The sequence below is a fragment of the Mus caroli genome, unplaced genomic scaffold (assembly GCF_978045245.1).
Source record: "Mus caroli unplaced genomic scaffold, Mus_caroli_1 scaffold_8, whole genome shotgun sequence".
Lineage (NCBI taxonomy): Eukaryota > Metazoa > Chordata > Mammalia > Rodentia > Muridae > Mus > Mus caroli.
Window position 1 is genome coordinate 54577664 of NW_028227263.1, and position 15200 is coordinate 54592863.

General features: G+C 37.2%; 1 protein-coding gene across 19 annotated transcripts in view; it reads right to left on the reverse strand.

The window, feature by feature from the left end:
• The window catches only part of Dlg2 (discs large MAGUK scaffold protein 2), a 2003181-nt gene that overhangs the window by 551258 nt on the left and 1436723 nt on the right, over positions 1 to 15200 (reverse strand). For all 19 annotated transcript variants that reach the window (XM_085841537.1, XM_085841534.1, XM_029479404.2 and 16 more), the window contains one exon: positions 9411 to 9535. In XM_085841537.1, the coding sequence (XP_085697663.1) occupies positions 9411 to 9535 (125 nt within the window). The remainder of the gene's footprint in view (positions 1 to 9410; positions 9536 to 15200) is intronic.

Here is a 15200-nt window from a genome sequence, read left to right on the forward strand (position 1 = left end):
TGAGAACTGGAGATTCATTCTGGACAAAAACTTAATTTCTCGGCAACAATAATAATATTCTGAACTTCTCAAATTCTCAAAAATCACCAGGCAATTAGAATAAAATTTTGAAATGAAAAACTCCTCAAATTCTTCTGCAGTCCTCATTTTATGGCTAAAAATGCTGCAGTGAAGAAGGTCTGTAACCTTCCTAGGGCATCCTGTCTAGAAAATGTCTCCAGGTCTCCCAGTTCAGGAGAACAGTATAAGACTCTTGTAAGCTTTTATGCTGAGCTAGTTGCAGATCTAAAAACAATGCCAGAAATTTCTCCTATGTACACAGCAGGAGCTAGAGTTGAATTAGAAACTTTAGAACACATGAAGTCAATTTAAGGGATATACACATTGAATCCATGTCTTTTTTTATTATTTATTTTCTTCATTTACATTTCCAAAGCTATCCTAAAAGTCCCCCAGACACTCCCCAACCCACTCCCCTACCCACCCACTCTCACTTCTTGGCCCTGGCGTTCCCCTGTACTGATGTATATAAAGTTTTCAAGACCAAGGGGCCTCTCTTACGTGAGCTTTGGGGGTTACTGGTTAGTTTGTATTGTTCTTCCATCTATAGGGTTGCACACCCCTTCAGCTCCTTGGGTATTTTCTCTAGCTCCTCCATTGGGGGCCCTGTGATCCATCCAATAGCTGACTGTGAGCATCCACTTCTCTGTTTGCTAGGCCCCGGCATAACCTCACAAGAGACTGCTATATTAGGGTCCTTTCAGCAAAATCTTGCTAGTGTATGCAATGGTGTCAGCGTTTGGAGGCTGGTTATGGGATGGATCCCCAGGTATGGCAATCACTAGATGGTCCATCCTTTTGTCACAGCTCCAAACTTTGTCTCTTTAACTCCTTCCATGGGTGTTTTGTTCCCAATCCTAAGAAGGGGCAAAGTGTTCACACTTTGGTCTTCGTTCTTCTTGAGTTTCATGTGTTTTGCAAATTGTATCTTATATCTTGAGTATTCTACGTTTCTGGGCTAATATCCACTTATTAGTGAGTACATATCATTTGAGTTCTTTTGTGATTGTGTTACTTCACTCAGGATGATGCCCTCCAGGTACATCCATTTGCCTAGGAATTTCATAAATTCATTGTTTTTAATAGCTGAGTAGTACTCCATTGTGTAAATGTACCACATTTTTTGTATCCATTCCTCTGTTGAGGGGCATCTGGGTTCTTTCCAGCTTCTGGCTATTATAAATAAGGCTGCTACGAACATAGTGGAGCATGTTTCTTTCTTACTAGTTGGAACATCTTCTGGATATATGCCCAGGAGAGGTATTGCGGGATCCTCCGGTAGTACTATGTCCAATTTTCTGAGGAACTGCCAGACTGATTTCCAGAGTGGTTGTACAAGCTTGCAATCCCACCAACAATATGATAATATATATAAGTGACCCTGAATCCATGTCTTAGCAATTCCATCATTAGTCAGTAAAGAGGCAATAAACTATTCTCTTTTAAATCCCCTCCCAGGTCTAACTAGGTAACTGGATTTCATGAAACACTGAATCAATTCTCCTGACTTTTAAAGGAACCCTGAAATTTATGCTCAGTTTTGAAAACAGAAATGAAAACTCTTGGATAATACTCATAGTGTTGACATTTTAATATCTGGGGCATAAGGTCAAAAGTCTGCTGTCAAGTTTAGGAAATGGGGACATGGTTTGATATTTGCTCCTGTAAAGGTTACTCAGACACACATGGAGTCTGAAGCAAAGTATCATCTCCCAGGTAAATGGACACAAGAATGGTGAAGGTAAGATACTTTGGTTTTGTTTGTAGGTTTTAGAAAGAACTTAAAGTAGGGTGAATAGGGAGGAGGAAAGTATCAGGAGGAACTTCGAGTTGGGGAAAAATAGAAGCAAAATCAGTTTAAAATTTAAAAAATAAATAAAATAAAATAGACAAAATGAAGTTAAAATGCAGCAAATCACTCCTTTAAATGGACAACAACATGTGAAAGATATTTGTAAGTATTTCATAACAGAAAAAAATTGTAGAGTAGTTTTTTTAAGGAAAGCTTTAGTTGAGTATAATTTACAAATTTTGCTTTATTTTTTTTAAGAGTATATAATACAGTGCTTTGTATTTTTTTGTTTTTGTTTTTGTTTTTTTTTTTTGGTTTTTTTTTTTTTTGGTTTTGTTTTGTTTTTTTTCGAGACAGGGTTTCTCTGTATAGCCCTGGCTGTCCTGGAACTTACTCTGTAGACCAGGCTGGCCTCGAACTCAGAAATCCGCCTGCCTCTGCCTCCCGAGTGCTGGGATTAAAGGCGTGCGCCACCACGCCCGGCTCAGTGCTTTGTATTTAGCACTTCCACATAGTAGAATGGGTCCAATGTAATCACAGGAGATTTTATCAAAAGGACATGGTTGTTGGAGTTAGTATCAGAGAAGGAAATCAAAAAACAAGAGTTCAACGCTCCATCATGACACATTCATGAGGCAATGGATGCAAGTGCTTTTCAGAAACTAAGGGAAAACATAATTAAACAAACAAACAAAACCCAAGAAAACAAATAATCTCTTGTAGTATTGAAGCTGCCCTTTATCATGTTCCTTTATCTTAGGAAGATTGATCTTTTGGAATTTTCTTATTCAGTATTATGAAAGAGCATATTTGTATTACTTGAAGCCACAAGATGTGATAACTTGTTACAGCAAGGGTAATAAACTAGTATAGACATAGTCTAACTACTCTGATATTGTATTGTTTTTCTATTGTAGAGTTATATCAGCTCTTATATGTTATGGCTATAATTAAATTATCAGATCTGTTATTTAAAGTATTTTTCTCCTGCTTTGAAAGTTGTTTTTAATCTTTACAATGTATTTTGAAATCAAGAGAAGGTTTTAGTAGGAGTTTGTAACCCCATAGAAAGAACAACAATATCAACTAACCAGACCCCCCAAATCTCCCAGGGACTAAACCACCAACCAAAGAGTACACACGGGGGCAAGGGACCCATGTCTCCAGCTGTATATGTAGCAGAGAAATGCCTCATCAGGCATCACTGGCAGGGGAGCCCCTTGGTCCTATTGAGGATCAATGACCCAGCATAGAGGAATGCTAGGGCACTGAGGAAGGAGTGAGTAGGCCGGAGGGAGAGCACCCTCATAGAGTCAGGGGGAGGGGGAGAGGATAGGGGACTTGTGGAGGAGAATCTGGGAAGGGGGATAATATTTGAAATATAAATAAATAAAGTACCTGATAAAAAGAAAAAAGAAAGAAAAGGTTTTAGATAAAATCTAATTTATCTGTTTTTGTTTTTTACTTTGTTACTTGTCCTTTTGACACCATGGGGAAAACATTGCCCAGTTTAAGGTTTTAATGATTTATCCATATTCTTTTATAGCTTCATAACTTTAGCTTATATGCTTAGGTTTACGAATCATGTTGGGTTAATGTTTGTATATGGTGTCAAGTAAGGACCCAGATTCATTTTTTGGCATGTAGATATTCAGAAATCTCAAAACAGTATTCCAACAACAACAACAACAACAACCAACAACAAAACCACACTTGCTTGCTGCAAAAATATTTCAAATACCTTTATCCAAGTATTTAGCAAGAGTCTAAAAGGGAGGAATCATTGAGGGGCTTCCTGAAGCTCTGAAACATGGCAGGTGGGTGCCTGATATCCTCACAGAAGTGCAGCTGAAGTACTTAGAAATTTTCTCATGTAGTGTTCAACAGTTGCAGACTTCCTGCTGACAGTCACTTCAAGGCTACTTACAGAAAGAGGTTTCTTTCTCTTGTCCAAGTAGGCTCTCTACATACTATAGCTGATAATATGAGTAAGAGGAAACCAAAGAAAGGACAGGACTGTCACCCCATCCTCTATTTTATTTTATTTGGCTAGAGATGAAAGGGGACAATCTATGAGTCAACTGAAATTCCAACCATTTGCAGTGCCGCTGAGGCCCCTGTTGCCATTTTCCTTGAACAGTGGTCAAGGCACTTCTCATGGAAACCTTCAGCTCAGAGTCACAGCCAGGTTTGGAATGGGATTTGAAATCATAATAGCAATTAAAAAAAAAGTTGACTTAACTCTGAAAGCACCAAAAGCCTCTACTTTTGAATGGAAACTTTAACATAAGCATAGTCACTGGAATACCATAATCAGTTGGGTTATGGTAGAAATGGAAATGTACAGGGTGATTCATGGAGATTTTATTTGCAATCATAGATATTCACAGAGCTTCAAAATAGAGAGTTATCAAGTAGTGAAGTAATCTCTTATATCATTTCAATTGCTGGGAATATTTTATTTCCTTAGACCGCCTCAAGTATGTTCTTCAATGTGGGGTTCCTGGAAAATATTCTTTGTTCAACTTGGCACTTGTGATTTTCAGACAAAAAATTGAATCTAAGTTCAGTTTTTCCACTTCCTAGTTATATGATATTTTCATTTTCCACTTATTGCCAATCTTTATTTATTAATCTTATCTTTATTTCTCTTTTTCCTCTTCTCTGTTTCTTTGCCTGTTCCTTTCTTTTTTTCACATGTTCTTAAATCATCTGTGACTTAATGAATATACATCAATGATACCACATAAGGTATGACTGTTCAAGGACAGCAAAAAAGACAATGTTGTCATTTGGACATGGAGAATGGATTCTAGTCAATGTCCAAAGGGCGAAATCTCAGCATAATTAACATTACTGTTTGAACATACACATTGCCTTGTATTTTATAAGCACCATTACCTGTAAACAGAAATAGAGGTAATAAATGAAGCAATAGACCTAAAGAAAATAACACCTCTTTTCATTCTGTCAAGAAATAGAAATGATTGTGTCGAGAGCTAGGAGATTAAATTGTGTCACTTGTCAGGATTGGCAAGCAGCCCTCTTCTGCACTCTGCTTTTATGCTGTAGACAGGTTTAATAAATGCACCATTGTGTAAAATGTCATTGCTGCATGGCCAAGCAAAGGATGTCATGTGATAGCTCTTCCCTAGGAAGACATGTCAAATTTGGTCATTGAGAATCTAGGGACTTCAGGCTACACTGAGGGGATTTTGTGATTCAGATATAAAGACAGAAATAAAACATAGTCTTTAGAAGATGAAAATGTATCTATTTTTCTAGAAAAAAAAAAAGCAAAACGAAACTAGGGCTTTTTCTACCACAGGCTAATCTTTAAAGCCAAAGGATGCTTTCAAATCTTAATGACTGCTTCTAAAGGGCAAAGAAACAATGGGTAGTAAGTTCTTCAATGTTCTACCTTACTACCAATTAAATACCTGCCAGAAAAACAGAAATCTACCACTGCATGCCATGTGTATGTGTAATCATGGGGAATAAAGACAAACTTTTGAAAAATGTTCATCTATCATTATTGGTCTAAGCAAGAGATTTCCACAAGGCTCTGTCTATTTGGAGGTTATAATGTGACCTTCATTATATGACCTAACTGGGGGTCATCTTAGAATGCCTATTCCTAGCACTGAGTTTATTCTTAGCTTCTGAAGGCTTGGTGCTCAAGTTCAGCAGTCTGATGGGTCTCCAGGTAACTGAATTTTATTTGGGTCTCATAATTAGTCTATCTACCCTTTCAGGTAAATTGTCTGCATAAGCTTCTTGATCTACATGATCATATGTCAAATGTTGTAGTAGACAAGTAGAAAACTAAAGGCTTCCAAAGGGCCCAAGGCCACATAGCTAGAAAGTAGACCATGTAACTCAGGTCTTCTTACTCTAAATATTGTACTGTTTTCTGGGAGAACCAATGAGACAGCGCCTCAGCTTGGAGTCTAGTTTATGTGGGGAGAAGTCCATTTCTCACTTTATCTGTTCTTTAAAGCTATATAAATACACTGCATTGGTTATAGTTTAGCAAGCACAAGAAAGTTTCTCATGTTTTTAAGATTTCTAGGCAGACACATATGCATGCAAGCACACATGCATGCACACACATTTATATATTCCTAGTCGGGTACTGCCTAAATATTCACTAGACATTTAATAACTTAAAATGATACCATTTCCATTTTTAAAGTTACCTTTAGTATCATGCTATTGTGTAACCAAGAAAAGAGGGACTTGAAAACATAGAAAAAAGAAGCTTGGGAAGGACACAGAGTGAAAGAAGGCTGAAGACCATAGAGACAGGCAGATAAGGAGGAAAGGGGAGTGCTGTCAGAATGTCTTGTATGCTTATTATGTTCTTTGGACTTCAGTAATATCAGCGTATTTTCAGAACATCTTAGTGACTTGGCCAGTACTCTCACCATCTGACAGATGAGAAATACCCATGAGGGAAGTTTCACTCCTCCAAGGTCAAGTCTGTTAGTAATAAGCCTTATAATCCATGGATTTCGAGAGTCTGAATAGGGGACTTTTCTCTATGTCCTTGGGACAAATGGCCAGACAAAAGTAGCCCTTGGATCTTGTCACTTCAGCTTTATATGTTGCTCCCATCATACTGAGCAAATGCTTGTATGGGATTAGTTTGGGCCTGTGTATTATTCTCTCCTGATAATAATTGTTGGAGTCAAGACGCTTTGATGTTTTATGTCAAATGCTTTATCTTTTAAGGTGTCATTCTTCCTGGCTCCAGTTTCCCTCCATAAAATGTTGGTCTTAGACAGGATTACCTCCCCAATTCTAATAATCTGTATTTAAGTCACAAGCCAGGTTTTCAGCTGATAGTTATCTTTGAACTCTAGATGTTTTTATATCAGTCAAGAACATGGGAGGGTTTAACCTTAATAATATTAGAAGGTTCTACCAAAATAAAGGAGAGACTCAAGAACTTTCTTCAAACAGAGAAAGGATGTACTTTAGATTAGGGAGTAGATATATCTTATTGTTTCAGGGAGAAGCATAGGACAGATTTTTTTCAGGTTTTTCAGTGCACAACCACTGGAGGTGATACTCACACATAGCCTGGGAAGCCAGAACAAGGGCTAAGAAACAGAGATCAGAATGAAGGGATTTGTAGATCAGCATATTCATAAGAACACACTGCATATAATGAACACTCTACAAATGTTGCCTTTCAGGATTATATGCAACCATGGAGTTAAGTTCCCAAGAAAAGAAGCTTCCCTTTTCTATAGACATGAGTTTTCTACTTAGGATTGGTAGGCAGCAAAAGGTGGTTGTCTCAGAAATGCTGTTCTTTTATTCCTAACCTCAGAGCAAGCACATAAGAACTGTTCTACCTCAAACCCAATGCATGAATTTACTAGGAAGGTGAAAGATCATTCTGTTTCAGATAGCAAATAGTTGAGGATGATGAGTAAGGCCCTCAAACTTCTAAATTATTATTCCTACAACCAATCTGATTCCTCCTCCTCCTCCTCCTCCTCCTCCTCCTCCTCCTCCTTCCAGTTTCATCCCTCTTTGAGGCAGAGTCTCAAGTCTCATTTTGTAGCCTAGGTTGGATCATAAATCACTTTTTAGCTGAGGCTTGCCCCAAATTCATGATAAGCCTCCTGCCTTAGCATTTCAAATGCTAGGACTATAGGCCGAAGTCATATGCAAATGAACCTGAAAAAAAATACAGCTCTTCTCAACAAGCTGCAAAGATGCAGCTGTCTCATGTAATCACCGTATCAGAACAGCCTGATAGAGAATAGATGTCTTTGCCTATTTCAATAGAAAAACAGAAGACTAGGTTATTCATGTGAAATGAAAGCACACTGAGCAAGGGTCTGAGGCTTGTATTTCTGCTTCACTCACTCACATTTCCCAATGCGATGCCATGCTGGCCAATGCCACATTGACCTACAAGACCTCCTTTAACTCTCTGAGAGACACACTTCTTCCGCAAACCACAGAAAGGTTCCTATTAGTTCACTTCCTAGAGGCTTTGACCATGATCTCTGGCTTTGGCCCACTCAGCCCAGTCTCAGCAAGAACTGTACTGAATTGACTTGGCAGAAATCCCTCACCCTTGATATCTGGTCAGTTACCTTACATCTGTCCTTTAATATCTTCTCACTCTGGCCTTCCTTCAGCCAGGCCTTTGTCCAGTCAATTTAGCCAGAATGTACCTCAGTGCTAATATTTTTTTCTTAGTAATGATTTATGTCTTTACATCTCATCAATTCTTAGCTATAGGGTGCCAGTTGTTATAGTTGTATCCAGGAATGTGTTCTTTCTTTCTCATCCTTTAAAATCTGAAACCTAGCAACACTTCTTGAAGAATCTTCCTTATAATTTTCAACAATCTCTATAAGTTTCCTCCCTTAACATCAACTCTATCCCCAATGTCAATTTTACCTCTTTTTCCTATTTATTAATATCACAGATATGCATTAGCAAGCATTTATTGAACCGCTTATATCCACATGATAGGTAATATAAGATATCACCAGCTAGAGTGGCATGCAATTTTAACCCCAGGATTTAACAGGTTGAAACAATAGTACCACAAGTATGAGGGCATCCTTGCTTATATTGTGAGAGTTTGTTTAAAAAGAAAAAAGAAATTATATCTTTTGATATAATTGCATCTTCTTGACCTATATGAATCTATAGCCAAGTATGGTTATTTGTAATATATAATTTATTATATATTATTATTATTATATACATATATTATTTATTATATATTTGTTATATATTATGTATATTGGATGGCTTCTGTAAGTTTCTGAACCCTTAAATTTTTGTGCCTTTTAGAAGTTGTTCCTAATTCCTAGTTGTATTGTATATTAGTTATTATTTGCTCCATGTGGGTGATTTTGATTTCTACAACCCATTTCCAGGTTCTAAAAGAACAGGTCCAGGCTCCAACTGCTACTGCTTTGTCCCTAGGTGCTATCTTGGTTCTACTCCACCCATTTAACTCAGCTCACAGTCTTTTTCCAAACAAAGCAGCATTTATTCTAGTCTCCCAGACAATTTACTTTCTCTATGTCTCAGTTCAGTTTTATGCAGTCTTAATGCATTACCCAATTATGTTTTAAGATCTAGATCTTCCAATGAGAAAGTTCCTCTGATTCTATTTAAGCATCTATATAAAACCCTGTGAAAGCTTCTATATCCATGCCTTTAACAGTACCTGAGTTCCTAATGTACAGTGTTGATTCTAGATACTCTATTGTTGACTTAATTCATATTATTGTTCTTTCCAAGTAGACATAGGACCCCATGAGAATCAAAGATATATTTATAACCCCTCCTGACAGTGTCTGGCCAAATGTCACATTTGTTAGGTATCAACATACACAAATTTGATACAATTTGAAATTCAGCGAGTACGAAAAGATTTGCAGCGTCACTATAGAAAACCTTGATAACCTTCCAAGTCCCGAAATTTTATAAAATTATTGTTCTCCAAATGTATAAATGTGACTACCTGATGCAGTGGATCAACTGATCGAGTCATTTTAATGCTTTTGATCTTTACCTGAGTCTGCCATCCTCTGCCGCAGCACCTCCTGGAATAATCTTCGTAATAAATATGCCAGGGTCATCTCCAATGTGGGGATTATCTGTCCCTCCAGCAATACTGAATCCCAGGCCTGAATTTCCCTGTAGAAACAATAAATGGATATTAAATGATGTGCTGTCATTTAAAACCTAGTCCTCTGGCTCTTTGTGTTATCATGTTACTACTCAAATGGAAATTTGGTGATAGCAGTCTTATGTACAAAACCATAAAGCTTGCTGTCAGCAGACACAGCAAGGTCAGAGGAACTCTCCTGTCTTTGCTTTGCAATAACTCAAGGAGTGGTGTAATTTTTACTTAAAAATGATTCCTTTATGCAGCAGTTAAAATAATCATTATCAATAAGAAATGAAAATTTGAAAATAAAGCGCATGGGACATTGAAAGGATTTTTAGAATATCAGCTATGAAAATATACATTCACATGAGAAATGGAAAGTGATTATATAAAACCCAAGATGTGATAGAATAGTTAAATTTGTGTGATGATGCCCTGTTGCCTCAACTTCAGTTGCTTTATAAATTATTCATCAACAAATGGGCTCCAATGTAAAACACTTGGACATGAGAAGGCAGGGCCCCCTTCTACAGCCAGGACACATGAGAGACTCCCAGTGCTGAACAAAGACCATTTGCAGTGGCAACAGACAAGCCATATGTTACTTCTTCAGTAGGAAAGTTTGAGCAGCACACTTTCTGATAAACTTCGCATACTGTTTTAGATTACAGTAATTGACATCCAATATGCATGTGTCTTCCAAAAATAAGGCAGACTGAGAGATCCCTCAAAATTCACTTATCATCTCCAAACATTTCTTACTTACATATTCTCTTTGATCCATATCACCATGGTTACATTCTGTTTCCACAATTGTGTCCTGATATTGTTCCAGTTCGAGTTTTACTTTAGTCATTTCCCCACATCTAGGTACTTTTAAAATTAACTATTTTAAATGGCAAAGTAATATCTCATTAAGATCATTTATCCTCACTTATTTAAACTTGCCTGCTACTAGGTACTTAATTTTGTTCATGCTAGTACCACAAGTATAGCTTACTCGGTTTATGATTGCTTGATTAAGTTCCACTCTAGGGAAAAAAAAAACAGATAAAGAATAAAATTTTAACACTTAAACCAGAGAAATTAACTAGGGCACTCAATTAGTCATAAAACCCTAATGTCAAGACAAAGTCAGATATAAGTTGATAGTTATGCTACAGTAAATGGCAAGGTAATGTTCAGCAATATTTTTGGTGAGTATGCTTGTGTGTGCACCTGGGCTGGCAGTACACACACCTGTGTGTGCACATGAAGAGACCAGAGGAGGATGTTAGGAGCCTTGTTCTATGACTCTCTACCCTTCTCCTGAGACCAGGTCTCACTGAACCTGAAGTTTACCATTTTTGACCAAGGCTGGCTGCCACCCTGTCTCTCTCCCAATGACAATTACTGAGGCTGTAGGTGGGTATGCCTATACACATGTGGGCTGCAAAACCAAACTGAAGTCTTCTTCCTGGATGAGTACTATCATATGTGAGCACCTAGAATTTCTCCAACTCTGGCTTAGTACATTCTTTTTAAAAAATATTATTTGTAAATATAAAAAAGTGAATTTTCGAGGATTTCTTCCATAGTTGGACATTTATATTGAAAGCTTAAAATTTAAAATTAGCCAAAAGCGAGTAAAATCTTATATTTTATGTGGACATCTATAGCTACATGACAGACAATACCATGTGTGTGTGCAGAGACATGAACAATGGTTGCATATACACACATACACATACACACTACTTCTAATCCCAACCGCAGGAGGTCCAGTGCCCTCTTCTGACTTCTGCTATTTCCCATGTAGTAAATACACCACCAACACAATTAAATAAGTAAATAAGTAAATAAATAACTAAATAATGGAAACCGTAAGCCAGGCAGTGGTGGCACATGCCTTTAATCTCAGCACTTGTGAGGCAGAGGCAGGTGGATTTCTGAGTTCGAGGCCAGCCTGGTCTACAAAGTGAGTTCCAGGACAGCCAGGGCTACACAGAGAAACCCTTTCTTGAAAAACAAACAAACAAACAAACAAAAAAGAAACCTTTAAACCTTTAAGTCCCTGTTTATACCTTTGATGTCTTTTCTAATAATGAGGTCCTTTGAAAAATCTCAGTTTTCATTAAGCACAGACACTTATTATTATCCACACAATCATCATTTTATTTGCTGTTTATACGTTCCCTGTTCCATGCCTTTCACTAGGCTGAGACCTGCAGGGACTATGTTAATTTAGGAGGCATGTAAAGTAGAGTAGCCAGAAACAAAAGTCAACCCTGTCCCAGTGCTCTAAAGCTACGGAGGAAGAACAGCGGCAAGGGAGAATGGCCCAGGTGACAGCATGCGTGGCTCTATCTTAGTCATGACACTCAGGATAGCAGAGTGCATGTGAATCCCTTTGGATCACAGAACATTCATGATCCCAAGTGTCTACCCCAGGACTCTTGAAGGCACTGAAAGATATGAAAAGGAGATGATTTGTGTCTTTCTGGAACTCAAGGGACAAAAGGAAAGCTGACAGTAGTCTGTCTTGGGTCTGGTCATGATCCAACTGTTCAGTTTCAATGATATTGTTCAGATAGCATTGATATCAGCTAATATTTTTCAAGCTTATATTGATAGTTACAGCTATAGCACACATGGTTGGAATATGATTTTAAATGTCATCCATAAAGATTAGTCTGTTTGCATACCTACCCCTTCAGACATTTAATATTTTCTTATGATGGAAAGGTTTGAAATTTAGTTTCAGGCACATTGGCATATGCAGAATTCACTTATCACCTGTAGATTTCATTATACACTAGTGACCTAAAAATCACATTTATTTCTCTTGCTTGACCCATCATCACCTTTTGTTATCATCCATTCCTTTGATCTTTGGTGTCTGGTAAGGACTAATCCTCTATTTATATGAATCAATAGCTTTAGATTCACATATGAGAATATATAGTATTTATCTTTTTATCTTTTGTATATTTTACTTAGCTTAGTGCTGTCTAATTCTGTTATCACCAATGATAGGAACACTTGCTCTTTATAGGTTGAATAACATTGCATACCAAACTCTCTTTACCCATCTACTCCAGGATGCACATTTACTGACCTCCAACGTTGACTGTTTCCATGTTGGCCAATGTGGCCTAGAACTCAAGATCCACTAGCCTCAGGCTTTTCAGCTCTGGCATTTCAGGAATGTGCCCATAGTTCTACTTTGTAATTTCCCTAGCAGAGTATGAAGATGTAGAAACCTCCACACACTGATGACAAGATGTCAGAGGAACAACAAAAAGTTTGAATGCTAGCGTTTCCGTTAACTCTGCTTTCAGTCTCTTGAGGACTTTACTACTATTTCAGTGCTTGATTATACTAATTTATTTTCCCAACCATACCAAATAAGGCTCCCTCTTAGCCACATTCTAACAGCCATTGAAGGGCATGTGCAGAGAAACTGTGGTTTTCATTTGCATTTTTAATATATTTTGGATTAATCCCATATCCCCAACATGGCTTGTAAGCATTTTCTTCAAATTCATATCTGTATCTTTATTATAATTGCTTCCCTTGGTAGATAATGCGATACTTTTGCTGACTATATTTTGGGGGTTAAATTTAAAGAAAATGAAAACAAAACACTGTGCAAAACAATGTAGTTTAGATTATGTTTCCTCAGTAGGTTTATGATTTCTGATCTTATTGTTTAAAGTCTAAGTCAATTTTGAGCTGATTTTATTAGTGGTGTAACATAAGGGTCCACACACTTTTGTTGTATATCCAGGTTTTCTCACAACGTTTATTAAAAAGATTACTTCTCATTATGTACGCTTGGAACTTTTTTCAAAGATTAACTGACTGTAAATGTGTTAAATCCTTTCTGAGCTCTCTAGCTTTTCCCATCGGTTGGTATGTGTACTTTTATCTGGTATTACATTGTTTTAATGCTTTTTCCCTTAGTGGAATAAATTGTAACCTAGCAACATGATCTTCTAGCTTTTACCTTTCTCTTATGACTGTCTTGAGTACTTAGAGCTTTTCCACGTTACTGTAGAGTTTTTCATGTTTCTATAAAAGTTCTAGTTTTTCTCTATACATCTGTGATATTGGAATTTTAGAAACAAGGGAATTGATTCTGTAATATATTCATTCAGGCAGGTTTTTATCATGTAAGATACATTTTGTAACATCTAATGTTTGTATATAGTCCTCGACTACCAAAGAGAAATCTCATTTGATCATGGGTTCTTTTCATGATTCTGTTGAATTAAGTTTGCTCCAGATAATGTTAAATGATCACCCCAAACTCTCAAAATAGGCCACTTCTTTTGCCTTTTTATTAAAGATTTATTTTATGTGTAAGTAAGTGTCTGCATGTATGCATTTGCGCTGTGTATATGCTCATTGCCTGAGGAGGCAAGAAGTGGGCATCAGCTGGGTCTGCAGTGACAGGTTGCTATGAGCTAGCATATGAGGAATCAAACACAGATCTTCAAGGGCCATGAATGTCTTAACCACCAATAAATCTCTCTAGTCTTTGTTGATTTTATTTATAGATATGTTTAGAATTGATTATGTGTATATCTGTATCTTTGCATGTGTTCATGCACATGAGCCTGGTGCACTTGGAGGCCTGGAAAGGTTTTTGGTCGTCTTGGGGATGGGGTTTCAGGTGAACTGACTGACACTGATGCCTGGAACCAGACTCTGGTAATTTGCAAGGATGGAATTGTATTCTCAGTAGCTAGTCAGCCACATTTCTCTCTTGTATTTTTAGAGATGTGTATGTTAACTTGGGTCACTTTTATCTGGTATTACATTGTTTTAATGCTTTTTCCCTTAGTAGGATAAATTGTAACCTAGCAACATGATCTTCTAGCTTTTACATATTTTCATTTGTAATTGTCTATTTCTATCTTAACATTAGTGTTCTTTATTTTTTGAGACTTATCTGGAATTCAGTGTTATCAATAAATATTTTACAGATGACTAATTAGTTGAAACACCTACAGAGACTGTACATGAAGTGATACTAAAGGCAAGACTCACACAGGACACAGAATAGCAGTCTCTAATTCCTTGAGAAATGCATTGTGGAAATAGAAATCACTTTAACCTATATAAATATAAAAATGAAAAAGGTAACGATGGAATATCCAACTTCTGACTTAGCTCCAGAAGGAACTTTGATACAGGGACATCCAAATTGGGGACATGTTGGTTTTGAAGGAATGGGCAGAGCCTTTTCTCAGAAAGTAGCTTACTAGTCAAAGAGTGTGAGGACCCAAGAATCTATCAAGAATGAAAATGGATGACTTTAAGGGGTTCTTTGGAATTATTGACTAGATACAGGAAAACTATTCTTGCAATAGAGTGAAGAAAATGTTTGAAGAAATTTTAGAAGGGGAAGACCGTCACTGTTGTGTTTTTCAAACATTCTGTGATTCAACAAATTTTGAAAGTAGCTGCTTTGAGAACAACAAAGGAACACTTAACCACTGTTTAAAGAACTGACTACAACACACAGCATGCAGTGGTTCTTCTGTTCCCTACTATACATTTCCCTGACCCGAATCCCACACCAAGGAAAAGGATGAATGGATGAGGGGCACTCCACAATGGAAAGATGCAGATGTAAACAGAATTTAACTTGCTTTGTGTTTTTGATCTCAAGAATTCTTGAAAGCTTTTGTAGTCCTACTAAAA